At 42.2% G+C, this 24,284-nt stretch overlaps 2 protein-coding genes across 2 annotated transcripts; one reads left to right on the top strand and one right to left on the bottom strand.

Annotated features, from left to right (window-relative positions):
- The first annotated feature begins 6,810 nt into the window (after positions 1-6,810).
- Positions 6,811-10,487, top strand: fam78bb (family with sequence similarity 78 member Bb). Its single transcript, XM_064935271.1, has 2 exons — positions 6,811-7,868; positions 8,815-10,487. The coding sequence occupies exons 1-2, from the start codon at positions 7,606-7,608 to the stop codon at positions 9,335-9,337; spliced, it is 786 nt and encodes a 261-aa protein (XP_064791343.1). The 5' UTR covers positions 6,811-7,605; the 3' UTR covers positions 9,338-10,487.
- A 269-nt stretch (positions 10,488-10,756) lies between these two features.
- On the bottom strand, positions 10,757-23,849 carry slc35a3a (solute carrier family 35 member A3a). Its single transcript, XM_064935270.1, has 8 exons — positions 23,492-23,849; positions 22,697-22,909; positions 22,365-22,519; positions 17,668-17,790; positions 17,400-17,574; positions 16,827-16,945; positions 12,064-12,197; positions 10,757-11,950 (listed from the first exon to the last, which is right to left on the bottom strand). Exons 2-8 carry the CDS (start codon positions 22,884-22,886, stop codon positions 11,860-11,862), a joined length of 987 nt encoding a protein of 328 aa, XP_064791342.1. The 5' UTR covers positions 22,887-22,909; positions 23,492-23,849; the 3' UTR covers positions 10,757-11,859.
- Positions 23,850-24,284: the final 435 nt, after the last annotated feature.

Here is a 24,284-nt window from a genome sequence, read left to right as displayed (position 1 = left end):
TCCAGCATCTCCCATAACTGTTCAATTGGGCTGAGATCTGGTGACTAAAATGGCCATCATTTACATAATTTTCATGCTCAACAAACCATTCAGTGACCACTTGTGCCTTGTGGATGGGCATATTCTCATCCTGTGGGGGGCATAGACACGGTATGCAAAATTATGGCCAGCATAATGGCTTGCTCAGCATTTTATACATGAACCTAACCATGATGGGATGTTAATTGATTAATTAACTCAGGAACCACACCTGTGTGAAAGCACGTGATTTCAATATACTTGTTTATCCCGCATTTACTTTATTTTGGCAGTTACCTGTACATGACACACACAAACTGGCACATCCATAACACAGAACATCTCAGTACAACAAGAATACATGTCTGGTGGTTTGGGATAGATGGGGTCTTATTGCTTCTGTAGACTGTCTCTGTTGTCATCTGAGCATCTACTGCTTTTCCCTCTCTCCAGACACCTGTCAATACACACTTGCATATACAACATGTAACTGACCACCTTCTCTGGGATCAGGTCATTTCCTCACATGGACAGTTTCATTTGGAAGAAAAGTATCCAAGAGCACACTGCTCTTTCCCTGCTATTCAAGGCGCTGTAGTTAGTTGCCTCCCATCTGATTACTGTAGTCAAAGAAGAGAACATATCGGACGTCAGCAGTCCCATGCATGACATGGGTCCATCCCTGGAGGTTGTCTTGGTTACGCGGAAAGCCATCAATTAGGCTGCTGAATTATGGCTGGTTCAACTACATCGTCTCCTCCATCGCCTGGGAGAGGACGGGGGCAGAGGATTTGGAAGGGTTCAAACAGGATCTGATGACTGTATGTAGTGTTTTACTCAATTCCTTTCAAAATAATGCCTTGTCAAGCCTTTCTACTCGGGCCCAGTATAGATCTAGGATCTTAATTTGAGCCAGTTTGCTACAGCAGGAAAATAATCTTGCAGAAACTGGAAATGTGAATTATTATATGGATTATAATTCATGGACATTCTGTAGGGGTTAATATATTTTTCGTGAGGGAAAATCATGTCTGAAATTTCAAAGTGTAAATAACACATTTCAGTAGTCTTTTTAAACCTCAAATACACTACAAGTTTTAAATGTTCTGCAATGTTGGAAAGTTATCCTGCAACAGGGTGATAGAATTAAGATCCCACATTTGTAGCAATTTAAAAAAAAAATCAAAAGAAATAATGTAGGGTTGCATTTTACATCATCATGATGATGTGGCCGTTGACACTTTGCTTCTTGACAGTCCAATATCTTAAAAACATGACTGCTGAGATGCAAACATTTTGGGACTGTATCAACAGTGGATTCATTGGAAAAAATACCAAAATGGAGTTCCTCTTTAAGTGCAAACAAATGAATAGCAAACATCACATGACGAGGTACACTGTTAAAACAAAGTGCTTTTGTAACACCAAAACTAATGGCAACTGAGCTGTCACCAATGCAAAGGAGACAAAACCTTCATTTTTCTGGAGTATTGAAACACATCACCCTGAGATGTTTTGAAACATGACACATGGTGTTGCAACACCACTTAATCAGGTGTTGTGCAACACATTGCCAGGGACTGGGAGCACTACCGGAAAAGGTTCAAAACACTATTTTAGTGTTTCAAGTTCTGTTTAGTGTCGAATTAGATACCTTCTCTTTTGGTGTTGTTTCCTCTCTCTAAAGCTTTATGGTGTTTAATACCCTGTCTAGTGCAGAATTAGATACCTTCTCTTTTGGTGTTGTTTCCTCTCTCTAAAGCTTTATGGTGTTTAATACCCTGTCTAGTGCAGAATTAGATACCTTCTCTTTTGGTGGTTTCCTCTCTCTAAAGCTTTATGGTGTTTAATACCCTTTCTAGTGCAGAATTAGATACCTTCTCTTTTGGTGTTGTTTCCTCTCTCTAAAGCTTCTAAATAGTATTATGGTGTTTAATACACTGTCTAGTGCAGAATTAGATACCTTCTCTTTTGGTGTTGTTTCCTCTCTCTAAAGCTTTATTGTGTTTAATACCCTGTCTAGTGCAGAATTAGATAACTTGTCTTTTGGTGTTGTTTCCTCTCTCTAAAGCTTCTAAATGGTATTATGGTGTTTAATACCCTGTCTAGTGCAGAATTAGATACCTTCTCTGTTGGTGTTGTTTCCTCTCTCTAAAGCTTTATGGTGTTTAATACCCTGTCTAGTGCAGAATTAGATACCTTCTCTTTTGGTGTTGTTTCCTCTCTCTAAAGCTTTATGGTGTTTAATACCCTGTCTAGTGCAGAATTAGATACCTTCTGTTTTGGTGTTGTTTCCTCTCTCTAAAGCTTCTAAATAGTATTATGGTGTTTTATACCCTGTCTAGTGCAGAATTAGATACCTTCTCTTTTGGTGTTGTTTCCTCTCTCTAAAGCTTCTAAATAGTATTATGGTGTTTAATACCCTGTCTAGTGCAGAATTAGATAACTTATTCTGGAGTATTTTCATTGATTTAGGTATCTGATCATTTGTCAGTTTAACCCATTTTGTCAGGCATCGTTGAGCACAGTGCTCCTTCCACCAGCGGTGACTGTAGGTTTTACAGCAGGATACTGTATTTGCCTCTACCATTAAAAGTTGGTAATTTGGGAATGGGTCGTCTCATCATTGAACGCCGTTTTGCCTCACGGTTTTGATATCCGTTCATCATGATACATTATACCTCATGGCACAACAATCTGCTTAATACTAATATAGATGTATACTTTCCTATCTTCAAACATGCATACAACAAAGTGTGAAAAACTTTTTAAAAAATGTATTACCCAGAATCATAATAACAGAGCCACATGGTAAGATAGGAAGTGCAAGGAAGTTAAGCCATTTTGCCACAACTTTGGAAGTATGTTTGGGGTATTTGTCCATTTGGAAGACCCATTTGCGACCAAACTTTAACTTCCTGACTGATGTCTTGAGATGTTGCTTCAATATATCCACATAATTTTCCTGACTCATGATGCCATCTATTTTGTGAAGTGCACCAGTCCCTCCTGCAGCAAGGCACCCCCACAACATGATGCTGCCACCCCCGTGCTTCACGGTTGGGATGGTGTTCTTCGGCTTGCAAGCATCCCCCTTTTACCTCCAAACATAACGATGGTCATTATGGCCAAAACAGTTCTATTTTTGTTTCATCAGACCAGAGAACATTTCTCCAAAAAGTATGATCTTTGTCCCCATGTGCAGTTGCAAACCGTAGCCTGACTTTTTTTATGGCGGTTTTGGAGCAGTGGATTCTTCCTTGCTGAGTGACCTTTCAGGTTATGTCGATATAGGACTCGTTTTACTGTGGATATAGATACTTTTGTACCTGTTTCCTCCAGCATCTTCACAAGGTCCTTTGCTCTGGGATTGATTTGCACTTTTCGCACCAATGTACGTTCATCTCTAGGAGACAGAATGCGTCTCCTTACTGAGCGGTATGACGGCTGCGTGGTCCCATGGTGTTTATACTTGCGTACTATTGTTTGTACAGATGAACGTGGTACCTTCAGGCGTTTGGAAATTGCTCCCAAGGATGAACCAGACTTGTGAAGGTCTACATTTTTTTTCTGAGGACTTGGATGATTTCTTTTGATTTTCCCATGATGTCAAACAAAGAGGCACTGAGTATGAAGGTAGGCCTTGAAATACATCCACAGGTACACTCCAATTGACTAAAATTATGTCAATTAGCTTTTCAGAAGCTTCTAAAGCCATGACATAATTTTATGGAATTTTCCAAGCTGTGTAAAGGCACAGTCAACTTAGTGTATGTTAACTTCTAACCCACTGAAATCGTGATACAGTGAATTATAAGTGAAATAATCTGTCTGTAAATAATTGTTGGGAAAATGACGTGTCATGCACAAAGTAGATGTCCTAACCGACTTGCCAAAACTCTAGTTTATTAACAAGAAATTAGTGAAGTGGTTGAAAAAAACGTGTTTTAATGACTCCAACCTAAGTGTATGTAAACTTCCGACTTCAACTGTATATAGTCAGCTGCAGCAAAGAAAGAGATAAAAAGCTCTAAATGGCTCAAAACAAGGCTGCCAGATTTGCTCTTCATTGCTCTAACCAGATGAATATTATCCAAATGCATCAGAATCTCTCATGGCTTCACGTTGAAAACAAATTACTATCAGTCTTCTGATTTTCTTTTGAAATGTTATATATATATTCTTAAACACAGTATTTTTCATCGCCAGTTAGTACACACTAGCAACACGCATAACCACCAAACCAGAAAGGCAAATTCAGGGTAGCTAAGACAACCCAACTAAGACAAATCGCCTTAAATCTACAGTTTGATATAGAGCCATAGCTGAATGGAACTATTTACCAATCCATATTTCTCAGGCAAAAAGTAAATCCACCTTCAAGAAAAAAATAAAAGGACATTTAATGCAATAGACCATATGACTGGACAGGAAATAGAAAGCATCAACTGAATGTTAAATGTGTTTCCTGTCAGGTACTTTAAATGTAATGTCTTGTTAATTGGTGTTGGACCCCAGGAAGATTAGCTAGCATTACGGCGTTAGCTAATGGGGGTCCTAATAAAAGTAACCCTAACCCTTTTAGCTATCCCTAACCCTAACTCCTAGCCTACCTAACATTAGCCAGCTAACCATCTAGCTAGAATTTGTTACATATATGTAATGCAAATTCGAAACATGTAATACTTATTGTAATTTGTTACATGTCATAGGAAATGGGTGATGTACATACCATACCATCACTGGCAATTTTAGCATGTAAATCTTGGTTGGCACAACACTAAACAATACATTAATAGCACTATAACAGTGACAAACGGTGCACACAAACTGTTAAGGCCTACATAAACCTGTCCCAACAGCAGAGTCCCAACAGCAGTGCCAACACCTTACCACTGCTACGCCTGGCTATCAGCGGAGCCTTGTCTGGCAGCGAAACAGTTCATTCAGCCTCATTTACTGCCTTTAAAAAAACATAGCTGATATGGCTGACTTGCTTAAACAAATGTGGTTTCTACTGACAATTGAAATGTACAAACTATGGCATAAGGGAACAATGAGCGGATAAGAGGCGTTCTGTAATTTCGATAAAGACATTAACGAGTGACGAAGGACGTAGTCAATTTAACTATGTGTTCAGCACTTTTGAAATGTACAGCGACAGAATGCTGCACATCGGCTGCTCTTACAGTATTTTCCCTGTACACCAAGTCAGAACCATAGGATAAATAAAGGGTCCATATAAACAGACAATGTTATAAAACAGGTTATAGGCTAAATGTGCAGGCAGCACCACCGAGTCAGAACAGCAACATTGTGTGAAATTAAGAGGTAAAAATAGACCAAATTATTAGGGTGAGGCACATGGGCTACTAACAGCTTACTACACAACATACACTTAGTATTACTTTCTTAGGTACAGTATACATATCTCCATGGCATATTACATAATTTATGCAGCAGCATACAAGACATTTTTGGACTCACCTTAGCTTGTGTTGTGCTCACTTAAACATGAAGGTGGCGCAGCGGTTTTGTATTCAAACTTTGTCATCAAATCAAATTCTGGTATTTTCTGTATTTATGGTGGGAACTCTGGAAAAAAACACAGCCATTCCATTGAATAGCAGGCTACTGGTTGCTTTGCACTGCTTGCAGTTAGCCACTGATTCCTTCCAAACGACTTATTGTTGAATATGCGATTTCCAACTTTGTTGCGCAATCTTTATGTCCAATGGCCGATGAGCACCGATACATTTTATCTATAATTTATCTTCATTATTTCTCTTCATTTGACAAGGATTAAAAGGATTTGCCAGTAAATTGTCAACTTGATTCATAATGATGACTGCAAGCTGAGACTTTGAAAGTAAGCCTTTTAGACTGATAGCCTCTAATTTCAAATGTTCACATACTTCCACAATTTTGGCACACTGGGTTCATTTCCCTGCGCCCAGTCCTTCAAGTAGAAACACAACCTGTAGGATCATCAGGAACACGCAAAAATTATTTTGTTAATTAAAAGTAGGCCTACTCGGAGGCAGGAGTGATCTTTAACCAACTCCAAGGCAAATGGATCACTGAAAGATGATAGCTGAGTTCCAGTGTGTCATTAAGGGGAGGTGCTTTGCTACTTCTGTCCACTGTACACATCAGATTCACTCGCAGAGCCGATCGCATATGTGATACCAAGTGGCATAAATGAACTGTAGAACCTCCTATTTGTCCCTATTAGCTGAAAATGGTCAGTATTGTCTGCTCATAATGCCACGCTTAGCTTTGTTGATTTATTAGCTAGGGAAAAAACGACAGTGGTTCATCAACATGTCAAACAAAGATTAGTCTAGTGACGAAGGCTATAAATTATTTTAGGAAAAGTACTATATATTTATAACAATATCAAGCTTTCCTCGTACCTATTTTGATTTGCCCTAAAATCATATGATACAATTATGTCCGGACCTTATCAATTCTGCTGCCATCAAAGAATGGAACTAGATTTGACAATAGATTGCCATTGCATGATTGTGAATATGCAGCTCATAAAAAATTCAACCATCAATTGGTCTATTGTTATCACCAGGCAGACACTTGATGAATGTGAGTAGCCTAGCAGTCATAGGCTATAGCCATTCAAGACATGGAGGAAATGCACAGACTGTTACCGCCAAATAAAGGACTCCCGGCACTCCCACGCGCTCCCTCTCCCTCTGCTGTTCATTGGTCCACTCAGCATCATCAGCACCAAGGAAGCTGAACAGCGCCAGACGATGCATCGCCTTGGGAGAGGAGACAAGACAGCATCCTTAATGTGTCCATACGGGGATTTTATCAGCCATGCAGCAACAATTCGATACACTGATTGTCGGATTGGATAGAACTGTTGTCTATGATTTCTAGGTTCTTGAACACTTGTTTTTCACCCGCTGATTTATCAAAGCGCGAGTCTGTTGTTCAGCCAATTCTGCAGAGGAAGCGTTGAATAAAACATGGGGGATCTCCCTGCGTTGACTGTGTTTTATCCTTCGTTTTACACTCATGGTGAGGAATGCCTGGTGGTCTAGGTCATCGCTCGCTTCAAGCGCGCCTCGTGAGCCGCCAGCGCCGCATCATCATGCATCACGACAACCACCCGACTGGGCCATTGACACGACGCCTCTGAGTGTGCCGCTCTCCCCCGGCTTGTGACATGACAGCCCGGGGACGAAAGAAGAGCATCAACCGGCACAGACCTGCAAGAGGACGTATGGATTTGAATCATTTTGAGGGGCTGGAGCCCACGGAAGCCCGGACTGGAAGAGAGGGCAGTGCCACGCAGACACCGATAGGCTACACTTGCGATCCGAGGCGTAGAGAGGATCCAATACCACCAACTGCTGTTATTTAATGAATCTGCTTCCCTATCCTAAGATCTGACCACCTATCTGTTTTATCTTTGTGCATAAATGTAAATGGTACTGATTGCCTTTTTGGATGCATACAATGCATTGACTAATGTGACATATTAAGCATATTGTTTGTAAGTCGATAGGACGTGACAGTGTTATCATCCTGTCTGGTCCAACTGACTAGAACCCTAATCTCATCATGGGCTGCATACAGAGCATCGCCTGTAAATCGCGCATCAAACGCGAAAACATAGTGGTCTATGACGTTTCCGCCACTATCGATCACTCCCCGACAATCATTGAGGAGAACTCTCCTATAGTGTTGCGCTACAAGACGGCCTATTTCAAGGCCTCTGCACGGATAGTGATGCCCCCTATTCCCCGTAATGAGACTTGGGTGGTGGGTTGGATCCAGGCATGCACACAGATGGAATTCTACAACACCTACAATGACATTGGCATGTGAGTTGAGTTCTCCTCCAGGCTGCTGATTGAAGCTCCCCAGCTGCTCCCACCTCCCTCTGCTGCTCTGTCCCAAACTGTCACTTCTCTGGTGCTGTAGGAAGTGTGTGTGTTTTGTGTGCCATCAAAATTGACATGAATGCAATGCAACACTTGATATGTGGATATGTGTGAGTGTATGTGTAGCAAAGCATTTGTGCAAACAGAAGGTTAACTATGCACTCACCCTCCAACATTCAAACCCCCACCAATTGCTTCTGTTCCAATTGATTCTGTTCCTGTGACTTCACCATCAAAATAGAGATGACAAAGGAGCTACACAACTGCTCCTAGACATACATTTGTGTTCACAGAAACGAGGGAGAGAGAGAGATGCACTGACACACTCCCACGCTCCCTTCTCTCCAGGAGACAGGATCACACACCCACTGACGAGTAACACATACAGCCTTCTCCAGCACTGCCTGGGGGTGTTTTTCTCTGGAGGAGGCATATGTGAGGAGGTGTTTAATCCTGACTGGGGATGGGGGGGTCTAGGGGTGCAGCAGAAAAACATGACAAATGGATCTGATCTGAAGGGGAGAATGTGGCATCAGATCACACCAGCCGACACCCTCTCATTGGCCGGAAAACACAAGATATTATTCCACTGACTCACTGAACCATCTATCTATCTATCATACATAGTCTACAGTATGGAGCCCTGAGGTGAAATACATTTATCAAACATCTTTTATGTGTTTGTATGTCTTACTCTGTTCTTTTTGAGAATGTCTAACACAGAGGCTCCCAAATGTAATGTGCTGCATGAGACAGCTAAAGCCCTTTGAATCTCCTTGTGAACCTACAGTTCAACACAGTGCTAATCCATGACCCACTAAGAACAGGTTCCAACCCATCATCTATTCAACTGCAGTTTTACCTCTGACTTGTTGTCCTCCTGCAGGTCTAGCTGGGAACTACCAGAGCTGCGTGAAGGTCTTGTGAGGGCCATCAGTGACTCAGACGGGGTGAGCTACCCCTGGTACGGCAACACCACCGAGACGGTCACCCTGGCGGGGCCCACCTCCGAGCCCTTGCGCTTCACCGTCAGCATGAACGATAACTTCTACCCCAGTGTGACCTGGGCCGTGCCCATCAGCGACAGCAACCTGCCCCTGCTCACCCGCATCAAGAGGGACCAGAGCTTCACCACCTGGCTGGTGGCCCTCAACACGGCCACGCGGGAGAAGATCCTGCTGCAGACGGTCAAGTGGCGCATGAGGGTGGACATCCTGGTGGACCCCTCCATGCCCCTGGGCTCCAGAGCCACCCTGACGGGCTGGACGCACCAGGACCAGCCCCGCGTCCTAACCCACATGGAGCCCATCCCCCCCAACGCCCTGGGGAGGCCCAACGCCAACGACGCCCAGGTGCTGATGTGGAGGCCCAGGAAGGGCCCACCCCTAGTGGTCATCCCTCCTAAGTAGCAGAGAGAGGGAAGGGAGGTGTAACTGGGGCCCAGAAATCCTGCCATTATGAGATCAATATGGACAGAGACTTGGGGGACAGCCACCTTAAATCCCCACCACTGCCTTTGAGTAGAGAGAGGACTGCTGCCTGGACCAGAGCCTAAATACAGACCAGACCCACAGAGGGACCTCTGCCTTAATAACATCCTCTGTCCTGGAGAAGCAGAGAGGACTAGTCCTTTGTGAGTGTTCCAGGCCCAGCAGGGCTCAGAGTAGGCTACACTCTCGGGGAGCAGCCTGTAGCCTACTGCACACCATGCTGCCTCACCGAGATGAGAGCAGCCATCTTTAATTACAGACTGTTCTGGCTCTATGACAGTGATGTAGAGGGTTGTGTCTCAAATGGAACCCCATTACCCTTTGGCTCTGGTTAAAGGTAATGCACTATGTGGATAATAGGTGGCCATTTGAGACTAACCCGAGGTGTGAGAGGCCCAGCAGTACATGTATGTGGCTTTATGGGTATAATACATTGATTGGGGAGTATAATGTATTTTATATGTAAGAACAAAGATTGTAGTCCATTTAAATGCAGCCTTCATGCTCAGTACAGTTACAGACAAGGATGAATGTGTTACTGGTAGAAGGGGAAGACAGGCTCTCTACAGCCACCTACAGAATGGCCAATGAGAACAGCAGTGTGGGCCAAGTCAGGTATGATGTACAGAGGAGACAGTCTGAAAATGTAACAAAATGAACTCCCCATGCTGCTCATTACTGAGGTGCAAACCATACTAGCCTTTACACTGATACACACATCCCCTCTGCGACTACACACGCATGCCCCCCCCCTCTGTGACTACACCCAAGCCATAATTCTATGAGGGACAAGTGGGTTGAATAGGATATTACAAATCAATTGTTTATATTGAAGGTCATATCACATACTGTGTATGGTGACAAACGTCCATTGAGAGCCAGTCATTCACAGTAACAGATGTGCCTGAGAACAGAATGACTCGGACTGGAGGATGTACAGAACTGTACATTCAATCATATGTACAGTGGGACAACGTAGGCAGGTATTCCAAAGGGTTTCATTATGGAAGGGTGGGAGATTTAGCATGCAAGCATTGTTTTTAGTTCAATAAAATGAAGGTAAAACATGTTTGCTTGTTATAAGAACGTCTTTCAATTAATCTGCAAGTGTAATAGTTGTTCTCCTCAGTCCCACATTGCCAGTGTACACACAGCTGCTGCGTATTCATGTTTCGGTGTTGACAGAGGGTCAGTGGAATCAGTTCATCCTCTGAGCTATAGGTCTCATGCACAATATCCACTCAGAAGATGCATTACTGTCAGATATTATAGGGAGAGCATGAGTGTGACTGTGTTTGCATCAGAGCACTTGTAGAATTTCTAAATGACACACTCGTCTTTGATGTAGGAAACAATTTCTTTATGGACGTGCGTTCCTCATGATTGGTAAATACAGTAACAAAGTCATCCTTACCCGCTTCCCCAAATAACAAATCAAGTGACAAGGAGAGGAAAAGCACAAGGGTCGTTTCACCAATTGGGTGCCTTTTGAGTAGTGTAACTTTGAGAAAAAAAGTGTTTGATTTCACGTAATTTAACACTCTGTCAAAGACCACATTTTCAACTTCATAAAAGCAATTTTTACCATCTAAAAAAAATACTACAGTTAAGGCCAATTAAAGTAACAGGGTTGACGATTTAATCTCAAAAACAGCCATAAAACCCCAAGTGACAGAAAATGGCCAAAAAGAGTAGAACCAGATTTTTTTACACTATGGTTTGACTATTAGATGTTCAGTGTTTCTTTATATTTAAAATGAGAATGAAGTTCAGGTAACATGGTTGACCTTAAAATTAGGGAAAGATGTAAATTAATAACTAATCACATTAAATAAATAATCATCTTTAGAAATACAGTATATACACAAAAGAGCACTTCAATTAATATAAGACTTTTAAAAATGTTATATTGGTGCACCATGTTTACTTAAAATATCAAAGGGGCGCAAAAGGCACACATTTTGTGGAACGACCCACAAACAGTCTCTACAGCAGTGAGACAGCAACATAGTTCATCAGTATGTCTGTGGAGTCCAATACATCTGGACTATTGTCACAAGTCATGTGTGAACATTATGGTGTCTTTGTTTACCCATCATCTTCATGATTTAGCTGATGACAGTAACATTAAGACAGGGGAACCACCCCAACTAGTTTTGGTCCAGTGCGGTAAGCTGGCTGACCAGTACACTGCTCATCTTGGTCATGACTCATGGGTGTATTTCTCTGTAGTGGTAAACATGGTGAGGAACAGCCTTGTCTGGCTATTTCCTGGTCACATTTCATAGTTGATGCACTTCATGGTGTCAGAGGCCCATCTCAATGCCACTAGTCTAGTGTCCTTCACTCCACTTCTCTCTTCCTCTCCACTTTCTTCTTCTCATATCTTCTTTTACCTGATCTCTCTTTCGGACCTCCTTTTCCCCCCTCTGCGATGTCCCCTAGGCACGACTGGGGTTGGGGGAGGGCTTGCCCTCGTAGCCATACAGGAAGGTGGCCGTGATGACCAGCACTGCACCCATGAAGAACACACTGGAGAGGACACAAGACAAGACACAGCATTACACGTGTCAGAGACAAACGACATTCAATTAGGTAATTAAAATAACCTGGCTCAAGAGAGAATGTGTGTGTTGTGTGAGAACCTAGTTGGGTCGAAGTCCTGCAGCCAGAAGTAGGATATGAGTGTTGACAGAATGATGGAGAGTGACGTAGCGAAACCCTTCAGGATGTTGTCTGCATACTTGATGACAGCTGCTATAACCAGCCCTCCTAGTGCCTAGAGAAACACACACCAGATATGGACTGGATGAGCAGTGGGCAAAGGGACACTATAATACTACAAAGCTCACACAATTGGAACGAGATCAAGCAATAGCACCTTAGTCAAGAGGCATGAAAATATTCATTCAACATGATTAACAGTGCAAAAAACTGTACAGTGGCCAAAAGTTTTGAGAATGACAAATATTAATTTTCAATGTCTGCTACCTCAGTTTGTATGATGGCAATTTGCATATACTCAGAATGTTATGAAGAGTGATCAGATGAATTGCAATTAATTGCAAAGTCCCTCTTTGCCATGCAAATAAACTGAATCCCCCAAAAATATTTCCACTGCATTTCAGCCCTGCCACAAAAGGATCAGCTGACATCATGTCAGTGATTCTCTCATTAACACAGGTGTGAGTGTTGACGAGGACAAGGCTGGAGATCACTGTCACGCTGATGGAGTTTGAATAACAGACTGGAAGCTTCAAAAGGAGTGTGGTGCTTGGAATCATTGTTCTTCCTCTGTCAACCATCGTTACCAGCAAGGAAACACGTGCCGTCATCATTGCTGTGCACAAAAAGGGCTTCACAGGCAAGGATATTGCTGCCAGTAAGATTGCACCTAAATAAACAATTTATCGGATCATAAAGAACTTCAAGGAGAGCGGTTCAATTGTTGTGAAGGCTTCAGGGCGCCCAAGAAAGTCCAGCAAGCGCCAGGACCGTCTCCTAAAGTCGATTCAGCTACGGGATCGAGGCACCACCAGTAGAGAGCTTGCTCAGGAATGGCAGCACACAGGTGTGAGTGCATCTGCACGCAGGTGTGAGTGCATCTGCACGCAGGTGTGAGTGCATCTGCACGCAGGTGTGAGTGCATCTGCACGCAGGTGTGAGTGCATCTGCACGCAGGTGTGAGTGCATCTGCACGCAGGTGTGAGTGCATCTGCACGCACGTGTGAGTGCATCTGCACGCACGTGTGAGTGCATCTGCACGCACGGGTGAGTGCATCTGCACGCAGGTGTGAGTGCATCTGCACGCACGTGTGAGTGCATCTGCACGCACGTGTGAGTGCATCTGCACGCACGTGTGAGTGCATCTGCACGCACGTGTGAGTGCATCTGCACGCACGTGTGAGTGCATCTGCACGCACGTGTGAGTGCATCTGCACGCACGTGTGAGTGCATCTGCACGCAGGTGTGAGTGCATCTGCACGCACGTGTGAGTGCATCTGCACGCAGGTGTGAGTGCATCTGCACGCACAGTGAGTGCATCTGCACGCACAGTGAGTACATCTGCACGCACAGTGAGTACATCTGCACGCACAGTGAGTACATCTGCACGCACAGTGAGTACATCTGCACGCACAGTGAGTACATCTGCACGCACAGTGAGTACATCTGCACGCACAGTGAGTACATGTCGACCGATTAATCGGAATGTCCGATTAATTAGGGCAGATTTCAAGTTTTCATAATCTGAAATCTGTATTTTTGGACACAGATTGTGGATGATTTTTTAAAACATTTTTATACTTGCCCAGTTAAATAAAGGTAAGTTAAGAACACATTCTTATTTTCAATGATGGCTTGGGAACGGTGGGTTAACTGCCTTGTTCAGGGGCAGAACAGATTTTTACCTTGTCAACTCGGGGATTCGATCTTGCAACCTTCCGGTTACTAGTCCAACGCTCTGACCACCTGCCTTACATTGCACTCCACAAGAAGCCTGCGTGGCAGGCTGACTACCTGTTACACGAGTGCAGCAAGAAGCCAAGGTAAATTGCTAGCTGGCATTAAACTTATCTTATGAAAAAACAATCAACCTTAACATAATCACTAGTTAACTACACATGGTTGATGATATTACTATTTATCTAGCGTGTCCTGCGTTGCATATAATCGATGTGGTGCCTGTTAATTTCTTATCGAATCACAGCCTACTTCTCCAAACGGGTGATGATTTAACAAGCGCATTGGCGAAAAAAAGCACTGTCGTTGCACCAATGTGTACCTAACCATAAACATCAATGCCTTTCTTTAAAATCAATACACAAGTATATATTTTTAAACCTGCATATTTAGTTAATATTGCCTGTTAACATGACTTTCTTTTAACTTTGTCACTTCTCTTGATTTCCGTGCAAGCAGTCAGGGTATATGCAGCAGTTTGGGCCGCCTGGCTCATTGTGAACTGTGTGAAAACCATTTATTCCTAACAAAGCCTGTAATTAATTTGCCAGAAATGTACATAATTAAGAAATAACATTGAAGGTTGTACAATGTAACAGCAATAATTAGACTTAGGGATGCCACCCGTTAGAACGGTTCCATATTTCACTGAAAGAAAACATTTTTTTTTTCCTTTCGAAAATGATAGTTTCCAGATTTGACCATATTAATAACCTAAGGCTCGTATTTCTGTGTGTTATGTTATAATTAAGTTTATGATTTGATATTTGATAGAGCAGTCTGACTGAGCGGTGGTAGGCAGAAGCAGGCTCGTAAGCATTCATTCAAACAGCACTTACGTGCGTTTGCCAGCAGCTCTTCGTTATGCTTCAAGCATTGAGCTGTTTATGACTTCAAGCCTATCAACTCCTGAGATTAGGCTGGTGTAACCAATGTGAAATGGCTAGCTAGTTAGCGGGGAACACGCTAATAGCGTTTCAATCGGTGACAGCACTCGCTCAGACCTTGAAGTAGTTGTTCCCCTTGCTCTGCAAGGGGTTAGGGTTTCGATGTGTTCCTGGTTCGAGCCCAGGTAGGGGCGAGGAGAGGGACGGAAGCTATACTGTTACACTGGCAATACTAAAGTGCCTATAAGAACATCCAATAGTCAAAGGTATATGAAATACAAATGGTATAAAGAGAAATAGTCCTATAATTCCTATAATAACTACACCCTAAAACTTCTTACCTGGGAATATTGAAGACTCATGTTAAAAGGAACCACCAGCTTTCATATGTTCTGAGCAAGGAACTTAAACGTTAGCTTTTTTACATGGCACATATTGCACTTTTACTTTCTTCTCCAACACTTTGCTTTTGCATTATTTAAACCAAATTGAATATGTTTCATTATTTATTTGAGGCTAAATTGATTTTATTGATGTATTATATTAAGTTAAAATAAAAGTGTTCATTCAGTATTGTTGTAATTGTCATTATTACAAATAAATAAATTGTATTTTTTTTAAATCGGTATTGGTGTTGAAAAATCATACTCGGTCGACCTCTAACAGTGAGGCGAAGAATTTTGGAGGATGGCCTGGTGTCAAGAAGGGCATCAAAGAAGCCACATCTCTCCAGGAAAAACATCAGGGACATACTGATATTCTGCAAAAGGTACAGGGGTTGGACTGCTGAGGACTGGGGTAAAGTCACTTTCTCTGATGAATCCTCTTTCTGATTGTTAGGGACATCTGGACAAAAGCTTGTCCGGAGAAGACAAGGTGAGCACTACCATCAGTCCTGTGTCATGCCAACAGTAAAGCATCCTGAGACCATTCATGTGTGGGGTTGCTTCTCAGCCAAGGGATTGGGCTCACTCACAATTTTGCCTAAGAACACAGGCATGAATAAAGGATGGTACCAACACATCCTCCGAGAGCAACTTCTCCCAACCATCCAGGAACAGTTTGGTGACGAACAATGCCTTTTCCAGCATGATGGCGCACCTTGCCATAAGGCAAAAGTGATAACTAGGTGGCTCGGGGAACAAAACATCGATATTTTGGGTCCATGGCCAGGAAACTCCCCAGACCTTAATCCCATTGAGAACTTGTGGTCAATCCTCAAGAGGCGAGTGGACAAACAAAAACCCACAAATTCTGACAAACTCCAAGCATTGATTATGCAAGAATGGGCTGCCATCAGTCAGGGTGTGGCCCAGAAGTTAATTGACAGCATGCCAGGGCGGATTGCAGAGGTCTTGAAAAAGAAGGGTCAACACTGCAAATATTCACTCTTTGCATCAACTTCATGTAATTGTCAATAAAAGCTTTTGACACTCATGAAATGTTTGTACTTATACTTCAGTATTCCATAGTAACATCTGACAAAAATGTCTGAAGACACTGAAGCAGCAAACTTTGTGGAAATTAAATTTTGGCCACGACTGGTTCTGACTTTTAAACTTGAAATATCCTTATTCCATGTTACTGACGGAGAAAGGGGAACGCAGAATGTTTACATTCTGTCAGAACATGTTATTGTTCAGGTACCCTAAGGGCCACAGTCTGGTACAAGTCAACAGGACAGCCGTGAGTTGGGGAGGATTGAGGAATTTGGGCCAAGGTCAGGTCAAGCCAGATGAAGTGAGAAAGAACAGGCATCACTAAAGTCCAGTCTAGAAACAGAGATGTTTTGGCTGTCCAGATGTGTGAGATGCCTCAGCATAGGAGGACGGTTTAAATACCAGTGCCTGTGTAAATATGTCTTTGTCTTACGCAGCGGTGTGACCCAGTGGGTGAATAAACTTGGTTTGATCTTTACTAGTGGTGAGTTTTACTTTGTTTATTTAGAATCTAACAACGCGATTTCTTCACATTTGTAGCTTGTGAACTAACAGTACATACTGACTACATTTGACCTGCAGCTCACAGGTGAATTAAAAACAAATAATAGTGAGATGTACCTGCAGAGCCACCACTATCCAGGTGACTGTGTTGTATCCCTGGAACATCCCAGACTCTTGGACCCTCTCCCCATCGTACGCAAACATCCCCATCAGACCAAACACCAGGCCAAACATTCCTACACACAGACAAACAGGTCAGATGATGTGAGTTTGAACTGAATATGAATGATAGGAAAATGGATTTAACGTAACCCTGCCAGCTTTCACCAAAAACAATATCCTGCATTGATTGACTGAAAAAAAACTACGTCTACATCCACAGACATTAATGTTAAAACACTAGTCTCATCCAATGTGTATGAGGATGAATGCAGCATTTTCTTGATGCAGAAACTCTATACAGAAAACTAGCACAAGTTCACACCAGGAAATTAATCGCAGGAAAATTAACACACGCTTCACATGTTCGGCTGTAAAAAATAAAAACTCAGCAGGAAGACTCATTTGGCACTGAGAGAAAAACGCAGGGTTTCAGTGAGGAGGAAGGAACACTAAGAACTCACTTCAAAGACACAGTACTAGAGCTCTGTCATAAATAATATTTATTTGATAATAACATTTCATACTGACCCAGTTGGATGTTGCGGACCCAGACACTCTGTTTTGTCTCTTTGAGGATCTTCTCAAAGTAAACGCCAGCAAAGCCACTGGAGAAGCAGGCCACCAGCACCGCCGCCACGCCAACAAACTGGGACCCCGCAGACAGCTGCTCCTTCTCAGGGGTCCCAGGGGACTCAGAGGGCCACTAGACATTGGACACACACAAACATACTGGAGTGTGTAAAATGCAGGTTTGAAAAAAAAGGTAGATTGTAAAGGAGTTAAGAGTAGAGTTTACCTGCACAAGTGCAACCCCAGCCATGAGGATGAGCAGGGAGAGCCACTGGTACACACCCAGTCTCCGGCCCAGCATGGACACTGAGAAGAGAGCTGTGGTAAGGATCTTCAGCTGGTAGGTCACCTGGTGGAGACAGACAAGGGGAAAACAGGGGACACCATAAAACAATATACTACTCCAGACACTAATACAGTGCCTTCAAAAAGTATTCACACCCCTTGACTTTTTCCACATTGTGTTGTGTTACAGCCTGAACTTACTATTTGTCACTGGCCTACACACAATACCCCATAATGTCAAACAGGATTGTTTTCTTGAAACTGTAACAAATTTATTAAAAATTCAAAGCTGAAAGGAGTCAATAAGTATTCAAACACACTCGTTATGGAGAAGCCTAAATTAGTTCATTTGCTTAACAACTCACATAAGAAGTTGGATGGACTCACTGTGTGCAATAGTGTTTAACATGATTTTGAATGACTCTATTTCCCCACACATAGACAATTATCTGTAAGGTTTCAAACACAGATTCAACCAAAAAGACCAGGTAGGTTTTCCAATACCTCGCAATGAAGGGCACCTATTGGTAGACTGGTAAAAAATAAAATAAAAAGCATACATTGAATATCCCTTTGAGCATGGTGAAGTTATTCATTACACATTGGATGGTGTATCAATACACCCAGTCATTACAAGCATACAGGCATCCTTCCTAACTCAGCTGCCAGAGAGGAAGGAAACTCAGGGATTTCACCAGGAGGCCAATGATGACTTTAAAACAGTTACAGAGTTTAATGGCAGTGATAGGAGAAAACTGAGGATGGATCAACAACCTTGCAGTTATTCCACAATTCTAATCTAAAATGACAGTGAAAATAAGAAACTCTATACAGAATAAAAAAATATTCCAAAACATGCTTCCTGTTTTCAATAAGGCATTAAAGTAAAACTGCAAAAAATGTGGCAAAGAAATTCACTTTATGTCCTGAAGACAAAGTGGTATATTTGGGGCAAACCCAACTCTTTATTTTTTCAAGTATGATGATGGCTTCATCATGTTACAACCTGGTCTCAGAAGATTTCGTATTATTCTGTACACGTAAATCCGAGACACTCCATTTAGTATGATATATGTTACGTTTCGTATGGTATGTATTCATTTTTGGATGTCCAGCATCTATTTTGTATGATATGTTACAAATTCCAATTTGTAGTGGCTAATGTTTGCTGGTATTATGTATTGTATTATGTTAAAGGATTAAGGTTAGGGGGAAGGGTTAGCTAAAAGGGTTATGGTTAGGGGAAGGGTTAGCTAAAAGGGTTATGGTTAGGGGAAGGGTTAGCTAACATGCTAAGTAGTTGCAAACAATGTTCCCTCTAAAGCAGCACGCAGTAGCCCCGAGACTACGGCGCAGAAGAAATATCAGCCCACAGAGAGAAGCACGAGACTGAACTTCACTCAACTTTCTAGAGCAGTGGTCACCAACTGGTCGATCACAATCCAGTGGTCTGATCTCCAAAGCATTCCTAGTCGATCACCAAACATTTCTGTAAAAAACCCAATGATAAAAAGCTTTGTGTTCCTACATTTTTTTATTTAGTCTGGGGATGTTGGCAGTAGGTGCACCCAATTCAGCTGCCCTGCGCGCAAATTGTTGCCATTTTGAAACATTACATATGTCTGAAGGTACAAACTCTGCCCTCCCGACGTGCCCGGAGAGCAAATCAAGTGCACCATAGGCCTACCGCTGGCCAGTCGGATGGCTCAGATGAGTGTCTGCAGTAACTAGGTTGCAAGATTGGTTCCCCTGAGCTGACAAGGTGAAAATCTGCAGCAATTGTCATCGAATAAATGCAATATTAGCCACTTTCAAACGCAACATACTGAAACAAAACTAACAATTCACGAGATTGTTGTAGGCATAATGCATGGGAGTAGGATTCCATATGCATTGACATTCTACACAGACCAGTGCAGCATAAACAATCAGCGCTGCAGTAGCCATATATGCAAATAGACCATTGTTTATATGGATCTGTGCCATTTACTTTGAACTGTACTGTGTTTACAGCATGAGCAGTCGTGAGTAGATGCTGCCTGTTTTGAGATTTTCTTTTGACTTAAAGAGGCAGTGTTGTATTTTGAGACAGCCTTGAATAAGCTAAGTAACCAATAGGCAGTGGGTAGCAAAATGTGTCTGATTGTCTGTAATAATGTATTTTACTGTGTAAAGTGGTTTCTTGCACCAAATAAAACAAATTCAGCCACCTCCTTGTCTGAAGGTCAAGTGGATAAACAGGTTAATGTCAAGTAGAGGTCGACCGATTAATTGGAATGGCCGATTAATTAGGGCCGATTTAAAGTTTTCATAATCTGAAATCTGTATTTTTGGACACCGATTTTGCCGTTTTTTTATTATTTATTTTTTACACCTTTATTTAAAGAGGCAAGTCGGTTAAGAACCCATTCTTATTTTTCAATGACGGACAAGGAACGGTGGGTTAACTGCCTTGTTCAGGGGCAGAATGACAGATTTTCACCTTGTCAGCTCGGGGGGATCCAATCTTGCAACCTTACAGTTAACTAGTCCAACGCAATAACGACCTGCCTCTTGTTGCACTCCACAAGGAAACTGCCTGTTACGCGAATGCTGTAAGCCAAGGTAAGTTGCTAGCTAGCATTTAACTTATCTTATAAAAAACAATCAATCATAATCACTAGTTAACTACACATGGTTGATGATATTACTAGATATTATCTAGCGAGTCATGCGTTGCATATAATCTGACTGAGCATACAAGCATCTAAGTATCTGATTGAGCGGTAGTAGGCAGAAGCAGGCGAAGTAAACACTAATTCTAACAGCACTTTCGTGCGTTTTGCCAGCAGCTCTTCGTTGTGCGTCAAGCATTGCGCTGTTTATGACTTCAAGCATATCAACTCCCGAAATGAGGCTGGTGTAACCGAAGTGAAATGGCTGGCTAGTTAGCGAGCGCTAATAGCGTTTCAAACGTCACTCGCTCGCTCTGAGCCTTGGAGTGGTTGTTTCCCTTGCCCTGCATGGGTAACGCTGCATCGAGAGTGGCTGTTGTCGTTGTGTTCCTAGGGAGGAGCGAGGAGAGGGACAGAAGCTGTACTGTTGCACTTTGGTATTGTCCGTGTCTATAAGAACATCCAATAGTCAAAGGTTAATGAAATACAAATGGTATAGAGAGAAATAGTCCTATAATTCCTATAATAACTACACCCTAAAACGTCTGGGAATATTGAACTCATGTTAAAAGGAACCACCAGCTTTCATATGTTCTCATGTTCTGAGCAAGGAACTTAAACGTTAGCTTTCTTACATGGCAAATATTGCACTTTTACTTTCTTCTCCAACACTGTTTTTGCATTATTTAAACCAAATTGAACATGTTTCATGATTTATTTTAGACTAAATAGATTTTATTGATGTATTATATTAAGTAAAAATACGTGTTCATTCAGTATTGTTGTAATTGTCATTATTACAAAAAAAAAATTAAAAAAAATAAAAATAGGCAGATTAATCGGTATCGGCTTTTTTGGTCCTCCAATAAATCGGTATCGGCGTTGAAAAATCATAAACGGTCGACCTCTAATGTCAAGCCCTGCATGTTTCTTTCAAATGTCTCATGGAATGTAGGCCGACATTTAACACCACACATTGGCTGCTACTGTAGGCTGAATGATAGAACAGCTATTTCTATGTTAAAAATGTATCTCATAACATTTTAACATTGCTTTTTATGGTAGGCCTCTATGCGCTGGAAGTTGCACAGAATTTTCACAACGTTCAAGTTTGCACTCAGCAGACCTGAAATGTATTCAGTGAGGATTTTTTTTGGAGGGAATTCAAGCAAAGGGCAATCGAAGCTGTAGCTAAAAAGTAGTAAGTAGTTAAAAAAGTTTCTAACTAGCTAAATTGCTAAAGTTGTCCGTGATGAGACTTGAACACGCAACCTTTAGTTTGCTAGATGTTCCAGTCCTTTTGTTTTTGCCTTAAGTTAGTGTCTGTCTTATGTAACCATAACAAATGTAACATATCATACTAATTTGACTGTTCTGGATTTACAATTTCTATGTTATGTGTAGTCTAAGAGACCAGGCTGCATGTTATGGTTATGCTTGTACTTGGCAAGGATTAGAGAGTTATTTTCAGATATAAAGAAGTGGGATAGAGCTAAGTACAGGCAAAATACTAAAGGAAAACATGGTTCAGTCTGTTTTCCAACAGAAAATGTGATACAAATTCACCTTTCAGCATGACAAAAACCTAAAACACAAGAACAAATATACACTGGAGGAGCTTACCAATACGACATTGAATGTTCCTGAGTGGCCTATTTACAGTTTTGACTTAAATCTATGGCAAGACTTGAAAATGACTGTCTAGTAATGATGAACAACCAACTTGACAGACACTGAATAATATTGTACAATCCAGGAGCTCTTAGAGTCTTACCCAGAAAGAGTCACAGCTATAAATCACTGCCAACGGTGATTCTAACATGTATTGACTCACAGGTGTGAATACTTATGTAAATGAGGTATTTGTGCATTTAATTTTCAATACATTTGCAAAAATGTCTAAAACAGGTTTTCACTTTGTCATTATGGGGCATTGTGTGTAGAGATGGTGAGAAAAAAAACACTCCATAACAGGTTGTTCTACCTGGTAGGTGGCAGCATCTAGGTTAGACAGAGCCACGTAGAGCAGGTTGTTCTGTAGGGTGTAGATCCCAGAAGGAATGGCCAGCTTCAGGGTCTCTATAGGTTTGTGGGCTATCTCCTGCCTCAGAATACTGCTCAGAGCCCGAACACTGTAGCCTGTGCCATAAAGGAGAGGTGTAGATAGAGGGAAAGTTAGATACCGAGATATAACTTGCATAACCCTTCCATGTGTCTTCCTCTAGGCCTAAATGTATACATAAACACAAAGTCTTATTTTCCTATACTGCAGATGGGAAGTAGCAGATGGGAAGCAGCTCTATCCAGACCACTCACTGTGCTCCTTGAAGACGAGCAGCAAACAGGTAATGATCTTCATGAACTCAGCCACCACCACAGCCGAGGAGGCCAGGTAGCGGTGACCGTCCCCCTGCAGGGTGCGGGAGTAGCGCATGGTCAGCACCAGAGAGGTGGTCTGGAACACCAGCACCCCCAGAGACAGGTACTTCAGCCTGGAGGATGCCATGTTGGGGACAGACGGGAGTCAGTCTGCAGGGAGAGGGGACAGTCTTAAAACATTCAAAGGAAGGACCGATGGGTCAAATGGCTGCAACTCTTTGGCTCCTGTGGTCTGGCACTGGAATAAGCTTCAGTGGCTGTGAAGAAACATTTGCTCACACTGACACTGTAGCCTGGCAGCCAAGCTGGCCTCCTCCTGCTGGCTAACAAACAACAACACACAATTGTCACTTTGTCCACAAGATCAAGGGCACCAGCAAATGCCATACTGACAGTTTCCTTGTATCAAAGACGAACTACCTTTCATTTGTAGTGTGAGAGGTGCGTTTGGACCTTCTCATGATTGGAGAATCCCTTTCAATGAGGATTAGACAAAACAAGTCAGGCTACATTGAACAAATGACAGAAAGCTAACCATTTAATGATCAACTTAATACTTCAACTTTTAATTCAGTTTGATTACAGTCAAAGCAAGTGACACATTCCAAGAAAGTTGGCTAGCTAGCGCAGGTGTCTAATCATTCATCAACAAGGAAGCAGGCAAGATAACGTTACGCTCGAGACACTGACCCATTCTCATACAGTTTGATAGTGCAAGACTAGCAGACCTACCTGGTAGCACTGGAAAGCTAGCTAGGTAATACAAAAGTTGTTGAACTTGAGCTGTAATTCTTCAAGCGAGAGCTGTAGCGCTAGCTAATGAGCTCAGCTGTCTGTTAATAGCTAGCCAGGTAACTTATCCACAGTTCAAGTCCTCGCGTCCATTGACCCAGGCTGGCTAACGGCAACGGGATTCTAACATCGCCCCTTCATACCGATATTGTTGTCCATAATACCATAATTGTTGTCTGCATTATGACAGTATATATTCTAAAGTTGCAACGACATAGCCAAGTCAAAAGCATTTCATATTATTTTACTTCCTTGTACGGTATTTTTGCTTCCTCATCTGCTCAGAACACTAAGAACTAACCTTCAGCCCGCTCTCTACTGCCGTCTGCTGGATGGGTGGACCATAGAAATACAATTCATTATATTTCAATCCGGTGGACAGGTTTCTGCTGCAAACTGTGGTGGCATTGTCTCTGAGTTTTAGAATAATCGGGTCTTTACTATATGTAAGATTTCTGTCCAGGCATCATTCAAGTATGCTCATACTGGAAAGTAAGGTCACATGAAATGTGGTTTGAGGCAACGATGGTTTACATCCTGCGTGTTCCCCCTGGCTCCATTTGGTAAAGTAATGGCTTCAATCCCCCCAAAGATCACATACAGTACAGTGAGTGCATACATTTAAACTGTGTAAGTCACTTTGGATAAAATTGTCTGCCAGGCAGCATAATATCAATGCTTTGAATTGATTGCTTTATCACTGAATTTGTTCAGTGTAATACAGAGCACAATT

The sequence above is a fragment of the Oncorhynchus masou genome, chromosome 24, assembly GCF_036934945.1.
Source record: "Oncorhynchus masou masou isolate Uvic2021 chromosome 24, UVic_Omas_1.1, whole genome shotgun sequence".
NCBI classification, from domain to species: domain Eukaryota; kingdom Metazoa; phylum Chordata; class Actinopteri; order Salmoniformes; family Salmonidae; genus Oncorhynchus; species Oncorhynchus masou.
Note: the sequence above shows the minus strand (reverse complement) of the source record. Positions and strands in the feature narration are given on the sequence as shown.